The sequence below is a fragment of the Phallusia mammillata genome, chromosome 5 (assembly GCF_965637545.1).
Source record: "Phallusia mammillata chromosome 5, kaPhaMamm4.hap1.1, whole genome shotgun sequence".
Lineage (NCBI taxonomy): Eukaryota > Metazoa > Chordata > Ascidiacea > Phlebobranchia > Ascidiidae > Phallusia > Phallusia mammillata.
Genome location: NC_137256.1, coordinates 20799356 through 20823141, shown reverse-complemented (window position 1 = coordinate 20823141; position 23786 = coordinate 20799356). Strand labels below are relative to the sequence as shown.

Genomic DNA, 23786 nt, shown 5'->3' with positions numbered 1-23786 from the left:
CGGTATTAATTTTATTGTGATGCAAGAAAGATAAATTGTTACCTGCAACTATTTCTTTTTCATTTGAACCACGATACTCAAATTCTAAATCAAGGGATATGTGATTTTGCATGAAATAATGTAAATGGTTCTCTCAACGGTTCCAGTTTATTAACTGGTTTTGATTTAGAAACCCCATTCAGGCTTGTCATTACTTTCTTCAACAAAATTTTCGGTAATATAAAGCCCACTACTTATTCAAATGATACATAATATATACAAAATCTCGGTTAATCCTGACCCGTTTGAACCAAAAAAATATCCGGATTAGGAGAAGATTTGGATAAACCGATGTCGATTAGTGGAAGCCTTATCACATTACAAATCATTTGTACCTCAAGTTTTGTCCGAATTAGGCGAAGACCCGGATTAACCGAGAAATTAGAAACGGAATTGCTGTAAGTTTTTATGCCGGGTTATGTACGACCAAAATTTTGTTGGTGGGATGTGGCTCTTATTTATCACATATTTGTAAAATGTAATCTAAAACTTAACAGTCATAATGGCATTGATTTAGTAAAAGACACAGGGTCTTTGGATCACAAAAAGTGACTACTACATCGGGGGTGCTATGGAATTAGAGTTACAACTATTTTCCTGCATAGACATAGACGCTTCAGGGCTGATCCCAGTTATGAATTTATGTTCATCTTAACTATTTTCCTGTCAAGGAAAATTTTGGACGGAAATGGTATTTGAATGCAAAAAAGAGTTGCCCCCCAAAATAGTGTGTGTCGTATTTAAATCAAATAAGAACACAGGTCATGCCTCACAGTGGAGTGTAGCCTGTCCTGAAATGCTTTGACCATTTTACACCCAAGATTTTTTGTGCTTGATCATCTGTTGGCTACCTCAAACCAATAAACTGAAAATTGTTTTCAATGCTGGTTGGTTGAACAAAAGCAAGCGAAGATTTGCGTGAAACGAAAAGAGTGAGAATGGTTTACTTTTCAACTGGTTTTAAAGTGAGAAAAACGAAAACCAAAAGCGCAGTAGAGTGAGCAATTTTTCAAGCAATAAATACTTCTATATACAGAACTATAAGGTATTATTTCAACAATTCACCAATAAGCAAGACCAATGGCTAGCGTATTAATTACAATGTAAAAATAAAGACAATGTCGTATATGTTGGTTTTCTTGTTTTTGTGACAAGATAACTTCGTGCATTTAATCGCCAATTTGTTTGCACTTTATAAACTAGGTTGTTAAGAAATTCGCTGCTTAAAGCTTTCGCAAAAACACTAATGAAAAGTTGCAGAGAAGAGCTTCCAATTTCCCACATGTTGAAATTCCCTAAATTAGTACAACAGGTTACAACAATAGTGGAATTCGAAAGCGAGGTTCATTCGGTTGTGACGTCACAAGGCGCAGTTGCGCAACAGAAATACGTCGGAAACAATCTGTTTTTAAAATAAAGGTTTTTGTGGCATACAAAGCTATGAAAAGTTCGGCAATAAAACAAGTTTTTATCTGGTACTAAGTAAGTTGTAGCCGCATCAAGTTCGAAAGCAGTAAAGTAGTTCGTAAGCTGACATTGAAGGCTATGCTGCTATAACGTACATTGAACTTAGTTAAATCGCATTAAAATTTGAACCAATTCAGCGTGTGCGGTAATCTTAGGCTGATTTGTTAACGATTTTGGCCTCAAACAATGAAATAATGGACAAAATTTCTAAAGGAAGCCTTCCACATAAAACAATCATTTTTTTTCAGATTCATACCGCTTGAAAGATAGTGACGCCAATGTTGCCACGAAGACTGAATCAAAAAGCGATGGGTTGCAAAACCAAAGGTTACTTAAACGGAAAGTTATGTTTTTCTGGTAAAGGACAGTTAGTTTGCACACCAGGTGGCGCGCGTGCGCCGTTTTCCGCCAGCCTCGCTTTTTTCTGTACAAGCAAACGCGCACGGCGCCGATCCGTTTTAGTTCACACGCACGTCACGTGGTCCAGGTTTGTGGGCGTGACGCTAGTGGGAAAGGGGCGTGGTCAGGTACGCTTTTCCCTGTTCGGGGCTAGTGTAGATGGGAGCTCGTTTGTAGTGCGCTATCAGAGCTTCCAATGATTCAAACTTGCGCTGTCCAATGCCGTATTCACCGTTGGGAAGTGCGCTGACTTTAAAGTGACGAATACGACCAGGCATTTTCATTGAAATTGAAAAACCAGTCTGCAAAAGAAACGAAATATTTTCTCTATTATTTGTAACTGAACAACACTTAACATGAAGGGCGCACAACCTTTTTTACTGTATGCTGCATCAAAGGTTTTAATTTCACTATAACAGCCACTAGTTTAGCCACTGAGCTTAAAAAAAATCAGCTGGACGCGAAAGTTAAATTGGCCAGTAGTTCAAATGCCACGTTGCTTTTCCGATAAAAAAAAACAAGTTTAGAAAACAAACGGCATTTGACGGTTGGTATTGATGTACGATTATATATATGTGGGCGGCCGCATCAAATGTATTGGCATATACAAGAACGCATGCCTTCAACAGCATTTCCATTTTATGTCGATTTTTCAAAAGATTCTTCGGCCGCATTTGTAAGAGCCTAGCACGCAGTTCAAAGTTATTTATTAAGATCACATATCAAATGGGCCAAGACAATAGCCATAATGACAAACGTAAAGAGCTTTAAATATTTAAATCAAACCAGTTTACGACATCAGTGTTTGAATACAACAAATACTTACTGCAGTTTCGCTATCTCGGACGAGAAATTCACCAGTTTGTGCTCGACCCTCGAGTAGTCTTTCAGCTTCTTGACGGGAAATTTTACCGAAAAACCAATCACCCATTCCGCTGCTGCCGTTTGTGTGAGGAGGAGGAGGATTCTGTTTACATGGAAAACGTGATTAAAAATATACCACGATTGGTTTAGCAGAACCAGTGTCAAGTTTCATGTTAAATATTGAGTCAAAAAGAGAAAACTATTATTTGTGTACATTTAAAAAAGCTTCAAGTACCATTTTTTGGGGCAGTGGGTAAAGCTACTAGTAGTAGCTATAGAAAGTAGCCTACTACCACTATACTCACCTCAACCTCACATTTAGCCAACTTTCGGTAAGTGGCGCAAAAAGCTTAAATAATAATTTAGCAGTTAGTGAAGGGTAGTTGGGAAGGTTTAAAAAATTAAAAAATGTGTTTTTGCGCCACCTCTCGAAGTGCAGCTAAACTGACGAAATTTTTTGTAGTTAGTAGATTTTATAGCGTTGGACAAAAAAGCGGACCAAAAACATGGAAGGGGACCCAAAAATATTCAAAAATCCCAAACAGGGTAGCTGCAAAAGATATACCGAGAGGAATGTACTACTTAAAAAATAGCACTGCACTTTGAAATGTTGTATCACAACAGACAAGCTAATTAACAAGTTAATGTCATTGAATAATCAATTAAACAACATTAGGTGAACACTTTTATATGTACTGCTGCATAGGTGTACTGTAGTGCGTCGCCGGTTCAACAGATAGCAATAATGATGCCAGCCATGTTTTACAGACTATGTTCCACCCACAGGATGTACATATTGTTTCGATTTTGGCAATTGATTTGGCTTATCAGTACAGGTATAGTAATACAAATTTGTTTATTCTACAACAGACTATTTTTAACGTTTTCACCCTTGTTGAGGATCTTGTTATTGTTTTAGTAACTTTGCCTGTGGGTTAGTGTTTTACCATCGACCTTTAAAACTGCTTTGCAAATTACTGCTTATTAGGTTTATTGAAGATCGTAGAAGCTCACTTGTGTCCGATATGCCCCTGGGCGTTCATACTGACCAGCCATAACGACACATTTATGTGCAATTTTAAGTACGCCATGCCCAGATGAAGGGTTGTACCGAATAAAGCAGGACTAACAAGCATTTACGTGCAACAAAAAAATGTAGTGGATACCACCTTGTCTGGGAAGTCTGCCAAAAGTTCACATTGCTGGGACTTGCAACGCAACTTCGCGGTGCTAAATCGAGTTTACGACCCTTTTTTATTCAGTCAGCTGTTGCGAAATGTCATCTATATTCTCAGAAACTTTCTTTCGAAAGCATACCTCTTAACTTTGGCTTACAAGTGCGTTATTTAAAACATTCGGTGAATGGTTAGAAAAACGACCTGTCAAACATTTCCGTGTAAGTCTTAGTGAGATTGGAACATACGAAGTCCTACTTTTTGATGATATGTTTAGCATGTATTGTACACTAGGTTGTATGTTTTGTACATATTCGCGTTGGTAAAACTGAAGTCAAGCACCTGCGTTTTATTTGATTTTTTTGTCCCCATTCTTAGCATTGCAAACTGATTGCCAATTGTTTGTTTGTATTGTTTACAAGTAGCGGATTTAACAACTGTAGTAGTCAGTTCCAAACTTTGTAACGTCAATTATCCTTTGTAAGTATGTCCATGTTACTATGCTAATGTGTCGAAAAAAAAAACGATTTAAATTTGGTCGCAACCGTACTTGTAATATCAGATTCCTGTCAATACAGTATATACCAGTTTCATATAAACGCGTAAACAAATCGACGTTACTTACATTCGGTACGGGTTCGGTGGGTGACGCTAGAGAGTTCACAGGATCGTAATTCCGCTGTTCAGTTTCAACATAGTTCTTCGGCACGAGGCCAGTTTCGCCGCTTGAGTTACGAGCCATCCACCATTCCGGGTCCTCGGCAGGTTGCTGTATAATATCCAACACCTCGTCCTGCTCGAACGCAAGCTCCTCCGGGTTTCCCGAATTAAACGCGTACAGGGTCCGCACGACAGTGATGACGTCATTCTGCGGTGACGTCACCGGCGCGGCATTGTTCGACGGCGTGACGTAATTGGAGGGAAACCACCCTTGCTGGCTAGGGGAGTCCGCATTTTGTCCAAGCCACCAACCGTCGCCTTCGATCTGCAAGACGTGTATCCTCATGCCCTTGACAAGTGACATCTCGTCATCTTTCATGGCGTCGTAGTTGAACTTGCTGACGTATTCCTCGTTAGAGCCGCCCGCCGCTGGACGGTTCGGGCCTCCCGACGCGGCACCCCCGCCTGGGCGCATCCCGAACCCGCCCCCCTGGGGTGAGTCGCCGCCGTTAGTGTAGGGGGCTTTCGTCTTTCCCTTTCCTGGGAATTTGTTGGCTGTAAAGTAATAAAAGTTTGTTTTATAAAACGAAAGACAATGCTATATATTCTAGGCTAGGGCATATTGCAGACAACCTTAACAAAAATACCCTTCTATCTGCAAGACATTTTTTGCAGGATTTTAGGTAATTTAAAGACAGCATTAGTAGTAACCACATAGGCCAAACCAACTTCAATAACGATACGGAATGATACCCTGGAAAGTTCATTACTAACAACACACCCTTGCGCGATTTTTTTGGACAATCCTATACTATGCTGTATAAATATACAACAAGACTTAATCAGGCACAAGATGGCAGCCAAGTCATTACTCGTTTTGCATCATTGTCGGTCTTATCTTAAACAGAACATTCGAAAGTATTTGTGGTACCAGCTCCTCGTAAAATAGAATTTTCCAAGTGTGCAAATAAACAGAACAAGAGGTAACGGTTTCAGTGAGAGTTTTTTGAAGTATTTTTCGAGTCCAAAGTGTTTCAACTACGAATATGTGCTCTTAACAAGTGTTTACGAACGGCAATCAGATGTAGACCAATTGTAATTAAAATAGTACCCAGAATAGTACCCAGGTAATGTATGTTATCAGCCAAGTTTAAACGAAGTGCGATTAACAACACTAGAACCATTACACAAGTTACAAAATTATTTGGATTTAAAACACTTTGCAATACAGCAATCTACACAGTATAAACATCCGGGTCGTATACCATACATAGCCGATTTTTTATGCACTTTGAAAATTAATGAGTGAACCGCTGGGTTAACATTTGCATTTACCAAATTCGAGAATAAGTTTCTATAGCGTGTGTAAATTGTTTGAAGTGTTTAAACATAGTTTCCTGGCCAAATGAGAGGAACAAACCAGCGTTGGAAGAAAAAAAAAATACAAATGTTTTCTTCTTTAGGAAAAAAGCCCATAATCAGCTATTTTCGAACTGTTTTTGGCGTAGTTTATACTGGACTAAGCGATTACTGTTAAAAAAAAGATTTTTCCATACGAAAATAAGGGCTAAAGATTGCTATAAGAAACTGAAAGTGGTATAGGAAACAATTATTCCTTGCTGAAAGCTAAGACATTGTCACAGTAAACAGATCATTAACTATACAACACTGCGTTTCGTCGAATGTTACACGGCTTAATATTTAACGAGTAATACAATTGATCGAAAAGAATATGTCCCCAGTCTTTAAGCATAACGTAAATATTTGGAATTCTATTAAATTTAATTTTGAAAATGTCAACTCTATGCTACCTAACATGCAAGAAAGAAAAATATTTTGTAATTTTTTGTTACTTAATTCCATACGTGAATGCTTTTAGGCTTTTTTATCGACCGAAACCAACAAAAACACACAAACATGGAAATAATTGATCAGTTTGATATACCCGAGCTTTTTCCTGTGTGCGTTTCAAATTTTACTACACCATACAAATAGAGACATTCAAAATTTGAAACGGTTTGGAACAAGATGTTGTTATTTCGAACTTGTGTAAAATAACAATACCTGCATTCGCTCCAGGGTTGAACCAAGACATTGGAGGCGAAAAGAAGTTTAAAAACAAAACTACACATAGGAGTGCGACCTGAATGTAAAAACATATTGAATTTCAGATACTGAAAACGGTCATTTAGGAAAACAAAAGGACAAATGTGTAAGGACTATGAACAACATCAATGCACGATAAAATCCTCGCTTAAATCAGAATCAGTCGGTTTCAGGGTTCAAGGTATAATGAATAACTCGCTACTAATCACGAAATTGGTTTAAAATACAAGTTGGAGGCGCTCATGTCTGTACAAAAGCAAACGAAAAAAGCTGGATAAGACTTAATAAAAACTCTTTCAAAACTAGATTTTTTTACATGAATAACTCGCTACTAAGCTTGAACCTAGTTTGAAGTGTACAAAAACAAACGAAAAAGTAGTATATAATATAAAAAAACTCCTTCCTAAGATTTATTACATAACTTAACAAATCATTTCTTGCTCTGCGACCCCATTTTATAAATTGAAATTCTACGTGACCCCTTGATGGGTATAGCCTAGACACTTGAATGGTGTTTAAACAATAAATTAACGCACGTATACAATTTATTGTGGCAATTCGTCGCGACCCACAGTTTGAGAAGCCCTGGTCTAGACCAAGAGTTTTAAAAGTAAGATCCGCGGTCGTTATCGGCCCGTTTACCGCTCCTTCCGCATATGGAACAAACGCAAATAGAGCCTAGCAGTAGCCAGCATATGTCACATTTAACAAGATTTTTTCTCTTTTAATTGCTTTAAAATACAGATTCAAAATTTAATATCCGCAGCAGTAGTACAGTAAACCTTGGTTAAACTGGATCTTTGCCTAATTCGGACATTTTTTGGTCCAAACGGGTCCGAATTAGTCAAGGTTTACTGTATCTTTTAAACCAATCTTTTCAAATGCTAGGAATTAGTCTAAACTTGGCCTCAAATACTGAAAACTTAGCAATGTAAAAAAACAGACTAAATTGTGGTTTGAAGCAAGTGCTACATTTAGTATGCTCAATAGTCGACAAGACACCTTAATGCTTTATGAAAAACACTGAAATGAGCGCAGCAACCTCTTAACGGTCGGTACACGACTTCCAACAAGGAAGCTACTGATCGTTTGGCTGTATACAGTTGGGGGTAAGCAATATTTAAACCCTAATCTATTGATTAATTTGGTGCGCTGACAAACAAATAACTCACTAAATTGCTCGATACACACTTCAAGGGTTTAAACACACATTTAGAAAATTGTTACAGCACCATATGCGCAAAATATAGGGTTAGCTTGAAAATTATGAGGCTCAATTCAGAGCAAAAAATTAGGTTGCGTTTTTTTCAAGAAACTGAAATTATAAGAACAGTTTAAATTGATCAGGTTTTAACTACACAATTTTCAAAGATAGGCTTTTTAAATAAAACTGTTTAAACATTTCAAACACTAAACGATAAATCCATTCTTCTTGATTAAAAACAACTGTAAAAAACTGAACAAATTAGACATATGTTTTACGAAGAGACAGACATAATCAACCTATACCAACCTTAAGACAAACACCATACAAACGCCTACAAGGAAGTTACATCAGTCTAGCAGGTACATTGGGTAAACCTATGTTAGTTTTCTTTGAACACACAAACGCCAGCCAATTGTTAAAAAGAGGCATAGCAAGAAGTGGCATCACTTCCTTAAGCTATAATTAACCGTGCCTAGCTATTATTTTGAAAACAAAGTGTGTCTACAAAGTAATAACCGACGTCCCTGTGGTGCCTATTTGAAGAAATGACATCCACAATGCTGTAAATTACCAAAAACATTAAAATCTCATCGTTTTAAACAGTTTTTCGAATATGTTATGCTTTTTAACTCTATAGCGCCTTAACGAGATAAAGTGTTAGGTAGCTATAACAAAGAAATGAAAAAAAGTTACAAAAACGGCAATATACGTTTCAATCGCTATACTTTCTTACAGCGAGTGTCATTATTTTTGCATTGGCGTATTAATAAGCATAAAAAGTTGGCAACATCGTGTAGTTTTGCGAACAATGTACATCAGAGAGGATGTCCATCAAGGCACTCAACAGAACCGTAACGCGATAAGACCTAAAGTCACAAGGAAGTATAGTATCAGAATTTTTAGTGATTTATATTAAGGTGTCCACGTTCGTTTTAGAAGTGGCGATGTTGTGCAGTTAAAGAACCAAAAGTATCTAGTATTTGAACGATCAATTTTTTCATGACACTGTTAGTATACAATATAGAGTTATAGACAAACGGAGCAGTATTACGTGTGTAGTGCAAAGAGTCACAAATCGGAACAATGTATACTTTTCAATGTTCGAATAATGTAAAACTTTAAAGAAATTCAAAACGAGAAAGTCTAAAAGTTAAACTGTACAATGCCACAAACGTTCAAAAATCGTGATAAAAACAAGTCAGTATTACAGAAAACAGCCTTTTCTACTTTAATAATACTTGCTTTTATTTTTTCATGCGAAAACGGCAAAACGTTTTGTCAATGCGTCGTTATCTACTGTTCTGTCGGATTTAGTTGCGTTTTGGCAGTATATTTAAGAGCTATTACTCATTTTCACGTTTTTGCAATTTTCTCTGTTTTCTTTCAACAGTTTGGCAATCGTTGAACTGTTTAAATCGTAACCCGCTTTCGTTTATAAACCTAACCAACAGAAACAACGTAATCTGACAAACTATCAACATCCAACGTCAAATTAAACTATCTGTTCGTGTTACACAATAACCCACATGCCTATGTGCACCAAGCAGCCGCCTAATGCAACATACCATCAACACAACAGCAGAAACGCGTTAATAACAAGCCACCTGCAGTGCGCAACATCACATAACGCCGCGAAAAACAACACTAGGCGTTACGTCAGCGGATCCACGCAATGCAAAGCCGCGGCCCGGACCTCCACAATAGGCGGAAACGGTGACGGACGACAATTAATAACAATAATAAAACGCATTTCGACCCCTCGGCTGCACCGTGAAGCGTGTGCAGCGATGCATTGCGGATCACGTGACTTATCCGCAGTCCATTTGCAAGTTTATTGCCTTGGCAAACTTAATAAATTAGTGAAGATATAAATAAAGACTCGACATGACTCGAATCTTCGACAAAACTCGAGTTACCCGTATAAAACGACTCGTTTTTACTCGACATAAATCACATTAATGCTAAAACAACCCGCAAATTGCAACAGTTTTAACGCTGTTTAATAATTGGTATGTAGGATCGCTAAATGTACATACAGTACATGATATGTTTTAGTTAGTGTCAATACGAAACCAAAATTACAATTGTGACGTAAGTATTTCGTCACAAACGTGGCGCTCATTTTTTTCTCCCCACGCAAAAACGCCAAATGCGAGGCTGATTTTTTCCCTCTAATTTCATGCCAACATTGCTTACAACCACGCCTGCACATTCCGCACATAACACGTGTTGAACACTTTGACGACTGACACCTGAACGAACGTACATCGATAAGATCAGAAAACTAACTCTTCACTAGCCGACGGTAAAAAAATTCTGTTTTTGGGCACCAGCACCGATTGGTCACAGGTCAAACTAGTGGCCACGCCGTTCTACAGCTGCGCAGAAGCACACTGCGCATACCACGCGTGAAAACGAGGGTGTAGTCATAGCAGTTACGTTGACACTTGCTGAAAGTAACGCCCTTTGAAGGTAGTCATAGATGCTACACTACAGCATAGTCTATGAATAGATTTGGATATGATTCCAAATTCATGCATAATTAAACTAATTAACCAAAGCGGCACAAAACATACTCTTGTGGTACTGTAGTAAATCAATTATTATTTTAAACAACTATTTCGCCTAAAAAGAATTTTTATGTTTGAAAAAAATACGAATATTTTAGACGGCTTGAATAAAACCGAACGAACAAACCAAAGAAAATCCATTTGGTAAATTCTTCCGAAAAACTGTACATGATTTCCAAACAAACAAACTAATTTTATTGCAACACTTGTCAATTTACGCCATTTCCCTAAATCTTCATACTGTTCACACAAAATTAAACATTTTCTGTTCAGCGGACCAATAAACGGGATTGAATATGCCTTCGATGCGAACAATGTTTAATTTTTGGCATCCATTAACTAAACCGAAAGTATCAAGTGTTTGTTCATTATCAACATCAATATGTTACACGTTAAACAGGTTTCGGGGAAACCAACATCCCACAACGCAGTTATTATCACAGAATTGTAATATCCATCAGCAGTGTTTCTTTCTTAGGTCAAAACACCCGTTTGTAACAATGGGAAGAAAACGAAAACAAGCTATTACACACAAGAACATTTGACAACCACCGCAAACATATTTTTTTGCTAATTTGACTGTTTGTTAAGATTTTTAATACGACTGCCAAACCGTTTACATTTTTACTCATTTTGGCAGTAAAAACATTCACAATTTTTTATGGGGTAAATGCGAAACAAAAAGCAGGGTTGCGAACGTTTTAATTAATGAGAATTTTTTAAACGTTGACAAATGCATAAAGTCTTCCTATTTAAACGAGTTTTGTCGCATGAGCGTATTTTCCAGAACCGGAATTCAAATAAATCCAAATGTTTCTCAAAGTCATTTGTAAGACAATCAATGCTTGCTGCTTTGAACCGTACCGCAGGTTACAAATAAGAGACCACCAAAAGTTAATCTACCACCACTTCACTTCAATCAAGCCTTACCTTTAAGTAGCATTCTGTGCAGGCGAAACTTATGGTAGCTTCTAGCATGACACAAACGTTCTCGTTTTTCAGCAGGAATTTTGCGTCTGGAATACTGACCAGTCAAATCCACATCCTTAAGCACGCCAATGCGACTCAAAAAGCTTTTCGGGGTGACTTTGTTCGAGCCCATATCCTTACGTGTTACAGCGTCCACAGTTAAACGCGAAAGAGCATTGCAGAACTGTATGAGGTAAACAGCATCAGGCAGATCAACGCTAATCACTGGCAATTGCGCGGTGGCCATTACCCTTTACTATACACCCGCCTGTAACAGTTATTACACTTAAAACGTCTGGCTGTAAATGCGTTAGAGTAAGTGGTGTCTTCCTCTAGGGAGTCGTTAGTCCGCCGACTCCACCCTCAAGGCACATCGAGAGTGAATGATGGCTCTTTGCAACGAGCAATAAACAAATTCACAACATCTGCGCGTGTCAGTAACGCTCTTCTAAAGGACTGCCACTAAGCATCCATAATAAGCGGTTAATTTTGGTGACAGTTTGTATGTGACAAGCAATAACAACGTTTCCTGTTACTGTTATTCAATAAATTGATCTTGCAGCCGCACGAATGACAACTAAGCGACTCTGCCGAAGACGTTTTAATACTTACACACACGAAAGTTTATGAAACTTGTTTTCTGCGTAGGGCTGGTATCTTTTTTATAACCAAGCAAACCGCAAGAATAGTAAATACATTTTCAAAATTGCGACTGATGCAGCACCATGCATGATATGCACATTGATTACGACCTGAACCGTTTATGCCGACAACACACTCGCATAAAAATCATGCAACGCCAGATCTTACTAAATTGAAAACGGCTCTTTAAGCATTTATCCTTTAAAAATGAAATTATCAAGTAATTCAAAACGTCAAATCTCGGCGAGGACACTTTTTACACCAGTGAACCACAACTTTACATAAGCCCAAGATACCACCAGGTTTTTTTAATAATTCGTGAAAATTTGACACTTTTTTGTCGTGCAATTAAAGCGCTGATGTTTTCTACCAAGCAAGGCAATTTTAACGACTTTACTGCTGCTGAAGCTAACCCGGCAAAGTCCATCCCTAAACACCACTTAACTTCCTCACCATGTGCACCTGGGAAGAGTTATCTTCGGATTAAACCGACGCACTAAAATGAATCTAAAAGTGGTCAAACTTTTTCTTATGCGGCATTTAACCAACTTCTATAAAGAAGACATCGATCCACGTGACACAAAATACTCCACGAGTAGTCAAATTGCGTATATGACGTCACGACGACGCGACGGTATCGTGTGAAAAGCCCTTCTATGCGGTTCGATATTGACGTGGATGCATCGGAGGGCGCGGAAAAAGGGAAAAACCCCTCTACCGGTGTCGCTTTTATGTTTGGAACTTGCCACCACATCGGTGATGCATAAAGGTAAATATTAAACAGGCAACAATGTAAACATCTTATGGTTCAACTAAACGAGCATTTTTTCTCAGAGTTCTAAAGCATTTTGACGTGGAAGTTGACGTCACTAAAACGCGATTTTTTCCAAGTTTGTTTTCAACGTTAATGACGTCCCGATCAAGGAGCGTCTTGAGATAAAAATCCATTGCATATATTTACGAAGGCAAACGGTATTCCGCCCAAACAGCCAATATTAACAGATTTAGAAACATTTAAATGTCTTAAATTGACAAACTTTAAGAGTAGTTTTCGTTCACACCAAGCACGAATCTGTTTATAAGTCTAATGACGAAAACTAACGGCCCAACAAGAAACTCACAATTTCGAAGTTTGTGCAGTTCAGTAGCATTATTTTCACAAAGAGTAGCAGTCACCATTTCTACCAATTTTACATTTCAAAGATCACCACCAGTTTACATTTCAAAGATATACACTGACGACTTGGCAATTTGCATTTAAATACAAAACAATAACAGCGTCAAACGTGGTTCAATACAAGAGAGAGGCGATACGGAAATAACATACTTCAAGTGACTTTACGGCCAAGCTGTAATAACAAGCCAGAAAAGCACGGAGTACGCTGTATTTGGTTTTCCGTAGTCTGTTGTTATACATGTTAGTTACAGTTGACGTGTGCGAAGCACTTGAAAACACGATGTAGAAATCCTTTCGCGAATAAATTGATATCTAATGCTGGATTTTTACTCGAATGTCAAAATATAGTTCCTTAACACACTGTACATAGATCTGATTATTTAGACACACAGTACAAACATATGGAGACTAATCAGAGTTTTTGACACTGTTTTCAAAATAAGCTGTCAAAATGCTTGACATGAAATACGCATTTTGGGGGCTCTATTTTATTAGGAACAAACCGTTTGAATCAAACTAAAACAGTTACTTAGAATCAACTGTTTTTTCAAGTTTAACTCTAAATACGGAAACATGTTCCCAAGCAAACAGAAGCAGTTAAACTAAAACTAAGTAGTCCACGATCAAACTACAACAGTTACATGTACCAGAACATGACCTTCAAACAGGAAAAGTCAAGCCGAACATATAACACAACAAACTCTGTCCCCTTTTGTTCATGTGTACTGCTAAGGACTTGTACATAAAACACAGTACTGTATTACAATCTTTAGCAAGTACTAGCTTTCCATAGCACTTTTTAAATAGCAAATTCAACTGTATGAAGACTGACCTAATACGCATTCATATTTGTAATACCATCTCGTTAATAAAGTGATCATTTACTCAAATGTTTTTGCATCTGTTTAGTGTAAACGAGTGATAAGTGTACCTAGTGCGAATTTTTAAGGTATTTGATAATATGAAAAAAACACAAAATCCTAAATATTAGGTGAAACTCAATACCAAATCAATACAAAGTGGTCTTAGCCCTAGTGTAGCTGCCTGAGAGAAAGACACACAGACGAGGCTGGGAGGCAGCAGTCAAAATATTGACAGTGAGGAAACAAATCTTTGCTTGATCAACGCATTTGATTACACAGTCGGGTTATGACGCTTTTCAGGCTTATTGTTGTAGAAAGGGAACTATGTTTTGGGATTAACCAACCCGGGCAATGACAGTAATGGGTAAAGTTTTGCATTCTATTTTACAACATCGTAGGGATTTAAAGTTCGCAACCACAGTGACGTTTCGTTTTCGTGACAATGACGTCACAACAATTTTACGAGATACTGTGAACAAACAGACGAAAAAGTGATTGTACGTCCAACATTGCACACAAAAGTCCAAAAATGTTAGTGCCATGTCAAAACACCAAAAAGCGGCAAGTTTTGAGATAATTGACGCCCTAAAATTAACAGGGGGTTGGCTACCTTCAGTCAACAACGAAAACACATTTTCAAACTTGTGTGCACAAGCAAAATTTCGGAATTAAAACGTTTTTTTAAACAGTTTAAGGTTTACAGCACGAAGTTCGTTGGTAAAGCAACAGTTTTAGAGTGTAAGTAGACAGACCAAGATACTTTGCTTGTTCAAATCAACTTCGCATTGGCAAGGGTTATCGGGCGCTTGTTGGAAAAGGAAGTATTCCAGAGACAAGCACGAATGCCTGTTACTCTACCACGAACCAACAGCAATGCTTATCTTGAGCTGTCGACAAGTCAGCACACTTTGCATGTCGCATTAAAGAGGATGTAAGGCTATTAATCAATCAAAGACACATTTACCATGTACTGTACCGGTACATCCCACGTGACGTAACCATGACGTCATCACACACTACTTGTTCAAAGTCGTCACTTTCAACAGTTTCACATATATTGTGGAAAACTTCTTAGCTAAAAGGTAATTGATCTCAGCAGTTTTCTTATGATCGATTGAAATTGCATAAACGAAACTCAATTGTTTATCTGGCTCCATGGGTCGTTATTGATTGAAAAGACAAAAGAGTTTCGACAGCTCAGTCATAAAGAAGTAATTTATGCATACCTGCTACTAAAGGAAGTAGGCGACCCAACAGTGCAAAACGGAAGAAAGTTTTTAGCCAACGAAAGGATAATGTAACGACTATTTAAACAAATTAGGTTACGACATAAACAAACATCAAAAAATACATGGTTTAAACATACATCTTGCCAAATAATTCAAGCAGCTCGTATAACTAAACTATAACTAAACTTGTCATTTAATCATATACTGACATGGATAAAAACACACTCTCTTACCTCTTGGGGGCTTTTTCATCGGTTTCAAACTTCGCGGGAACATGTTACATTTAAATCAAGCGGACTTGTTTCCATAAACAAGCACAAATTATGTAGAAAACTTCCTAAAAGGCGCAAAAAGTAATCTAGCCCAAATTTAGGTACAGCTGTTAACACTGGCGTTGATGAAAGGTGAACAAAACCCAAAGATACGAACTCAGCACTGGGGAACTAACGTATAGCATCACTGAACAAATACATTTAGAGTCGTTACGCCTGGCCACGCATGACTATTTAACTACACTGCCTACGAAAGAGAACAAATGATTGCGAAACGTCGGTTAACTATCTTGTAACTTTTTGATGCTATTTTAGTACATAAAATATAAAACGACAGTAAAAAAGACATTAGGGTGTTATTTAGGTTGCGAGTTCAATCCCCACTACATACATGTAAATCTCTTTAACACGTTGACTGTCAAGGGATATTACTATGTTGTGCTTAAATTTGCCAAATATGTTTTAGTGGCTTTCTGAAATCAGAAAGTCGAACTCTTGGTGCCATGCTACGAGTAATGTAGGCAACATGGTGGTGTAGTAACTGTAGGCAACATGGTGGTGTAGGATTCAAAAAGAAGGCATTTGTTTACTTTTAGCCCCCAGTCTTGGTGCACTGACTAAAGCCTCACCCCTTGGGTTCACCCATAGAAAATCCCCTTTTGTGACTATTTACGGCGCACGGGAAATTCAGAAATAATCTAATTAACTAGAGTAGAAATTAAAAGACGAAACTAACGTAAAAAATCCTAAAACCGGTTGCGCTATATAGGGAAATGCGTTTTATGATGAACTTGTGAAATTCCTAGTACTGGATGACGCACAAACTTGGGCAAACGCGTTTTACGAGCTGCGCTGTCTGAAATATATATATATGAGAAAAGCGCTTTGGTTAAAGATTTATTTTTGTCGCCTTTATTAGTGTTTGCTCAAAGAGGGTTAATGACCGAGTTGTATGCACTCAACCACAACAAAAAGTTTAATAGTAAATCCGCTTTTGAATAAACAACACCATTGAACATTTAGTGCGACATTTTAAAACATAACCAGGGGGTCATAACCCGAGGTGCGCAGAAGTTAAATAATTAGGCCAGTGGTTCACAACCTTTGTTGACAAATTTCTCATTTAACGATTGAAAGCATGTTCATTCCTCCCCAATAGACTTCAAAGCAAATGCTAAACCAAAAAAGTACATTTTAAATTGGGTCTTTTATCACTTTCACAAGTTATATTCTCAGAGCTCAAGTGTCTGTTTACAAACCATATGTAAAATTTAAAGTAAATTCCTCCTCTTAAGCTTTAAAATTCCCCGGTTGGGAACCACTGCTTTTGGAATGTAAGTAACTAATACTGATATGTGACCTAAAGAGGGTGGCCACAAGCAAAAATGTCAACAATGAATCACAAACAAAAAGGTACCATATCTGACAGAAAATCGTTAGGAAGAAAAAATACTTTCGCTTTCACATGCATCAGAAACAAGATGTTGCACAAAGGCAGAAAAGCAACATGTACCCGAAACTGTGTGGTCACAATGACATAGGATTTCATTATTTGCTGTCACATTATTATGCCCGCTTGCCTGGATCATGGGTACATCTAAATATGATTGATTTTCGAACTTCAAATGTGTTGTTGTCTGTTGCCAGAAGAGTTTAAAGCAGTCAGGCTTTTCCGGTCGGGTTCGTTTTTTTGACAAATGGGCTTGATTCGGGCCTGACCTCACATTCTGTGGCTGTAAATTTCCTAAATATACAGTACCTAGCCAAGTAGCTAGTTGCTGGACTTGAACTATTGTCCAACAGCCCTAAAACGCCATGTTTAGGCCATTATAATTGTCCATTGTATATGTTTTCTTTTTTGTATCAATTTTCCGGGCCGAAACGGGCTTTTTAGAAACGATTCCGGTTCGGATTTGAATTTCTGGCCCGTTTACAAATCTGGTTGTCAGGCTGTCGTTGTTTGATTGAAAACCAACATGAAGAGATTTTGTTTAACTAAGCCAATGCTTTCCAACTTTTTCACATCTTATGTACCTATTATAACCGATGTTGCGATCCTATGCGACTGATGTAGTTTTGAACAGTTTTCGGACATAAAAATAAAATTATAAAGCAAGAACAGCGAAAATGTTGATATTTTTTAAGAGGAAGTCGTGATACGTATATAATCATACACACACTACAAAATTCTCACACCTAAACAACGTTTTTGTTTAACCCCTTCACTCTTCTATGACTGTTGTGGTACGCAGGGTTCAACATACACCCATGTTGAAAATTATTGTATCAAACCAAAAAAATTATCGAAATCCAACCAAACAGGAGACACAAAAATCATAACTTGCAAACAAACTCCAAAATTTCGGCATTCTAGGTCATAAATCAACAGAACGATTGTAATTTGACCCAGTACTTGCAGAGGTCACATTCTCCCTATAGAACGGTGGAAGACAAATTAAAACACGCGACCTATGCTAATTAAGTCAACAATTACAAGACCATAGAGAAGGAAGCAATTAACGTAAGTTCGGCGACCATCCTCATTGGAGGACGAATGTCACGTGACTTGGCGACTGCCGGTCTATCCCCTGACTTGAAATCACGAATATCGATTACAACACTTCATAAGGACATACATTCGCGAATATGTTTGTGGGTATACAGTAGCTATTTACATTTGATACGGGTAAAGTAACGCTATACATGTGAGAGCATGTAAAAGCGGTGACGTAATAATGTTACCCTCAAATGAGAAGGGTGGCTTAGCACATTTTTCCATTGGACATACACTATGACCTGTTTTGAAACGGTAACATATTATCTATACTCATCTATTAATTTGGTGCCATATTAGTGAGTGTTTTTAATGACATCGAAACCCACACATGCAAGTTTAAACATAATGCATTTCAATAGATGACCATAAGAAAGTTTGTTGATGTAAGGTCAAACACAGTGACCGGTACTGTGCCTAAATAATCATGCTAGGTAAAGTACAAATTGTTCAGGGAAGGGAACACACAGTAATTCGACAAAAGACATTAACCATACAAAAAAGACCAGACGCCAAAAAAGAACCTGTATACAATAATAGTTATTAGGTTGTTTACCCCCTTTTTATGGTGCTAAAGCAAAGGTTCACAACGTATACCGTACAACCGATAGGGGGGAATTCAAATTTTAAAGTCGGGCAATGATTGTCTTTTGTTTACTGCTTTTTATAGGCGCCATGTTCTCGCTGAGCTTAATTAAACCAAGATAAAAACGTTTAAAACATCGGTAGCTAAAACGCAAACGTTTTAAATGATAAGCTCAGTATGTATAAATATGTGTAGTGATATATATATATGTATATCCCATATTGAAGTAACACCAGTTTTTTGAGGTAATTGGTAGGGGAATTTGTAGAAAATAAAATAAAACTGCTGAGGCTATGGTCAATCCATATGCTCCATTGAGATTTGATAATATAGGTCCAAATGTATTTCTAACATATTTTTGCAACATGGATCTGTTAGGATAGGGGACGCGATTCAAATATCAAACCACAATGACTAACAGAATGTATCGTGCACGTAATCAATGTTATGTTGCTAAATCTCACGTCGTTTCCGTTATATGAGCGGCACTTGTAAAGATGCAATTAAGTCATAAACCTGTTTGGCAAAGTAAGCAAAAAAGGTGATAATGTGTGAAATGGTTAAGTGAAAATGATTGGTGATATTGTTATCCGTATTCGTATGTGCACGCTCGAAGCGGGTTCATTAACAAGCTTTGTGCAATCAAACGTTTTTTGCTGTTGTCTAACTACGAAAAACATTTTGCTAAACAATGCGAACTCTATATAAGTTTAATGACGATTATAACGGCCCAAATAGACGTAAAAAGCGACATACTTTATTATTCAAACGTTTCGGCAAATGCTCATGCCAACATCAGTGATACGTAGAAGGCTACATCAGTTACACCCGTTTTTAACTACTTAAGTCGCGTTAAACATTTATAAAAAGGTGCAAAACACGAATATTTCTCTAAAAAAATGTATTTATTTTGTTACTGCTATACTTAAATGCTTATTATTTGCTCAAAAAGCGTATAGGCTCGGAAGCATCTGGTTAATTTAAAGTTGTGACAAGATTGTGTCTGGGAATTTTCGGGTAAAGTCTGTAAGCTTTCAATCTGTGAGACACACCAAGCGTTTTTGTGGCGAAACATCGGTTCTTTTCAGTACCGTTAAGGCTATTAGCTCAAACGTTTTGTGGAACTTACAGCGCTTAATGCACAGAAGTTTGAGCAGTTCAAAGTTGAGATTTCTACCTCTTTTCAGGCCAGATATGTTTGACTTCAAACAGAAAGCAAAGCAATCCGCATTAAGGGTTGATGTTACACAACGTTTTATAGCACAAGTCAGGATTATACTAATATGCACACTTGTTCACATGTGCGAAAACATTGTGTACCAAACTCCCATATCAAGTAAATGTAAACAAGGATGCATTCCAACAACAGTTAACATTGTCCATAATAGCCAAAAATGTCATACAATTAAACCAAAAAACAAAACACACAAACTACATACCGAGAGAACGAATTGATTTTCGTAGTTGCCGTTCCATTTTTTAGTTTCTTTTTAGATTACAGATATATCCAACCGCAACAATATTGCTGCTACACTGCACAGAATGCTTTCATAACATATTTAAAAGACAGATTTGCCTAGGGTGCCCTCGCGAAGGGCTCGGCTGTACACAAAATCGAACCTAATTAGTTTTGCATCGATAAATATACGTCGCACCAACGGGCTAAGCTTTGTTTTGCGCAAGGCTCATGTTGTTAAGGCATCCCTGTACTGCAATGGTAAAGGGTGCGATCAGTTGAATGGTTTGTACACGAACAAGTTACACACCCTTAAGACGAATAACTTGCCGGTTAATGTTTGACCAGATTTGATGAGATAGGACAACGCCAGACACAAGTCAAACGTCTAGTGAAAATTGCACTACAGAACGCCACATCATCTTAACTTCATGGCTCGTAATTCCATTGTAATGCTCTTTACTGCTTTAAACAGCCAATAAGACCTAAAAATAGCTTGCTGGACATTCAAAGGTTATTCAATTAGCTAAAAATATGTTTCTATCACAAGACCAGTAAACACCATTTCCCCAAAAACAGTTTTTCCAACTTTTGTAAAGGTTGAAAACTCCTTGTAAACCCGCTTTTAGCGCATATGTATTGAACGATAACGCCTTTTGCAACATACACAACCTTTTCTTGCTCTCTATTGACTTGTAAACCACAATCTCCCAAACGATGCTCGTATAAAACAACACCAAAACAGTAGACTCACGCAATGTTAGAGCTCACTTGCGCTTGTTACAAAAACGCTCCCAAACTCATTAAAACATGTGGGGCCTTGCTTGTCATTTCCTCGTATCCAGCAAACCGAAATAACATGCACAAGTTGCACTGACCGGCCTTTAAAACGTGACCTTACGCAGTAGCATCTAACATTATTGAATGAGTAAGATACTGGAATCGGATAGAATGCTAAAGGGCAGTGAAGTGGGGATTTTAATGACATCGTGGTAGGAAGGGTAGCTGGTTAGGTCAAAAAAGAAAATTTGGTAAGCAAAAACCTTTTAGTTGAACAGGATATAAGACATTGAAATAGGAAAAGAAGTAAAAGAGCATGTAAGTAATCAGGCACAAAATACTTTGTTTCCTTTACAGTTTTTTTTTTCCCGAAAAGTTCAACAATATCGTTTGCCAAGCTATTTTGAGCAAATATACAGGCCAAATGATGACATGATTATTAAAAACAAAATTATCTTTATTAGTTGCTTTTAAATTTTGCTACATTTTGCTGTTGTGCTGTTACAAAAACATCTTTTAAGAACCCAAAAACACCCAATCATCGACAGATAGCCAAATACTTTCACCATGCTAGCTTTAGGCTTCATATTGTACCAAATAAATCAAAACATACAACAAGCAACAAAAATACCCACCAAGAGAACGAATTGATTTTCGTAGCTTAGGTTCCATTTCTTGTAAATGTACAGGTGTACCAAATCACAACAACAACTTAGCCACACAGTTTTACACAGAATGCCTTTCATTAATTAAAACAACAACGCTGATGTAGCAGCATGGCACAGTCAGAGATTTGTTACGCACAGCTTTGCCAAACAGGATGCAACACAATGAATCAGGCAAGCGATCAATTAGCATATGATGCACCAGCCATAAAGTTTGTCTTATGTCAGATGTCAACAGAAAGTGTAGCCACTAATCAGCCATACCCTTCACAGAAACTTTTGAAAAGTCCATGTGCAAACCTGCTTTACACAGATATATAATGTTATGTTGTGTTTTATACATGTGCATAAATCACTCAAATGACACAATAAAGCAAAACCGTTTTATAGAAATACCATAAAAATCAAACAATACACAGATGAAACAAATAAATACCTAGGAAAAACTAAATTGTCTGCCCTACCCAATCATTAAGCCAAACCAAAGAAAGTCTATGTGCAGTGCAAAAGATCCACTGAGAAATCGGATACTGTGACACCCACATATTGAGTGTATAATATCCACACGCTTGATCTATTGCCAGTCTTAAACTGTCTACAATTTGATTAAGCTGTCATCTAACTCTTTAGTGTACAGCTAAAGATTTTCAATAGAAATAAAAGTTAAAATAAAAAGTATTACTCAGTTTCAAACAATTCAAGTGAAATTTGCAACACTATGTATTGGCAACTCTGTAAGACAACCTTACAGGTATTTGGTGGCACCAACAACTGCAATAAGTTGAAAGAAGTGTTTTGGTATGTACTGTTGCCACAAAGTATTGATAATCCATAAGTCAAAGAACAAAAAGAAGATGCTCACCGATTCGGTTCACAAGCGACTCCCCCTTTCCTTTGTCACGACGAAGATAATTGGAAGGCACCAAACCAATCTTTGAATTGTTGTTTCGTACCTTAATACAATCAACATGCTCTGAATTAGAACAGTATTTGAAATATGGTTTAAACACTGTATTCACTTTTTTAATTTGTGTTCAATGTACTCCAAAGAGTTAAGGATCATATTTTGCAGTGCTACTAATATTAGTGATATTTTGGTGAAATATATTACAGTAACAGTATTGAAAGCCAGAGATGGGAAAGAAACTGACAACCTGATACACAAGGCAGGCCGTTGCTACACCCACTCAACCGACTAAACATGTGGTCTCTTTCACTTTACATAATTGGCAACAACCCTGATTTTATCGAAAGACTAATAGACATACTCTTATACACACAATTTGTAAATGATTTACCAACAACCTTGGTATGACATTGACAATAGAAGCCGTAAATATATGAAAATCCTTAAATCAAGTTTGGCAACATATTTTTAAATCAAGTTTGGCAACATAACTAGGCACAAAAAAAACTTTTCCTCTGTAACCACACAATTTTTCTTCATCTTCAATAATAAAAAACATTGATGTTCAATTGATATAAAAAGGTCATGATTTATACCTTCCACCAGGAAAACTTTGCATCAATCAGTACAAGTTGTTCATTCTTTTTGATTGACAGCTCCTCTGGGGCATTAGCTGCATAATCATACAATGCAGTGACATACTCTTCACCACCGACAGACATATCGATCAAACATATATTCACACAAACCCTACATTAAATCTGAAAAACATTTTTGGGTGTTGTTTACAATATTAACATATCTTAAAGAAGTGTAAATATAAATAAGTAAAACAACCTGTTTTTAATAACCTAGACTTGCTGACACATCTTGCTGGTCTGGGGATCAAGTAACAGAACTTTATTAATTATTCCAACCAAAATATTTTACAATAAAATATTGGAAGGATTGTAACCGCACATTGCAGATTAAATTATTGTACTTATATTTCACCCTCAGAATAACACTATTGGCACAATTTTACAAAGATTGTTAGGTTTGAAATGCAAGATTTTGTCAACGTTAAATACTATCTTTTCCTGCAACTTGCAATTTTCTTGATGTTAATTATTACCAAAAGTATGGTCCAATGACACAACAAACACTTTGCACTTTATATCTCCATCACTATCAACAACAATAAATAACCCACTAAGACT

At 37.2% G+C, this 23786-nt stretch overlaps 1 protein-coding gene across 3 annotated transcripts; it reads right to left on the bottom strand.

Annotated features, from left to right (window-relative positions):
* Positions 1-952: 952 nt before the first annotated feature.
* Positions 953-23374, bottom strand: LOC145228276 (SH2/SH3 adapter protein NCK1-like). 3 transcript variants are annotated; one of them, XM_080093283.1, is made up of 5 exons: positions 23184-23374; positions 22543-22633; positions 4570-5159; positions 2732-2872; positions 953-2207 (listed from the first exon to the last, which is right to left on the bottom strand). In XM_080093283.1, the coding sequence occupies exons 1-5, from the start codon at positions 23307-23309 to the stop codon at positions 2010-2012; spliced, it is 1146 nt and encodes a 381-aa protein (XP_079949409.1). In that variant the 5' UTR covers positions 23310-23374; the 3' UTR covers positions 953-2009. The 3 variants fall into 3 exon arrangements, with proteins under 3 accessions (XP_079949409.1, XP_079949410.1, XP_079949407.1); XM_080093284.1 differs by lacking the exons at positions 22543-22633; positions 23184-23374 and adding an exon at positions 20219-20270; XM_080093281.1 differs by lacking the exons at positions 22543-22633; positions 23184-23374 and adding an exon at positions 11418-12137.
* Between the last annotated feature and the right edge of the window lie 412 nt (positions 23375-23786).

Excerpts from the sequence above, each read along its gene's own strand:
- LOC145228276 (XM_080093281.1), bottom strand. The coding sequence starts at position 11,703 with ATGGCCACCGCGCAATTGCCAGTGATTAGCGTTGATCTGCCTGATGCT. Across the intron at positions 5,160-11,417 it reads GCACAGAATGCTACTTAAAG|CCAACAAATTCCCAGGAAAG; the intron begins GTAAGGCTTGAT and ends ATTACTTTACAG. Across the intron at positions 2,208-2,731 it reads TCCGAGATAGCGAAACTGCA|ACTGGTTTTTCAATTTCAAT; the intron begins GTAAGTATTTGT and ends TTTCTTTTGCAG.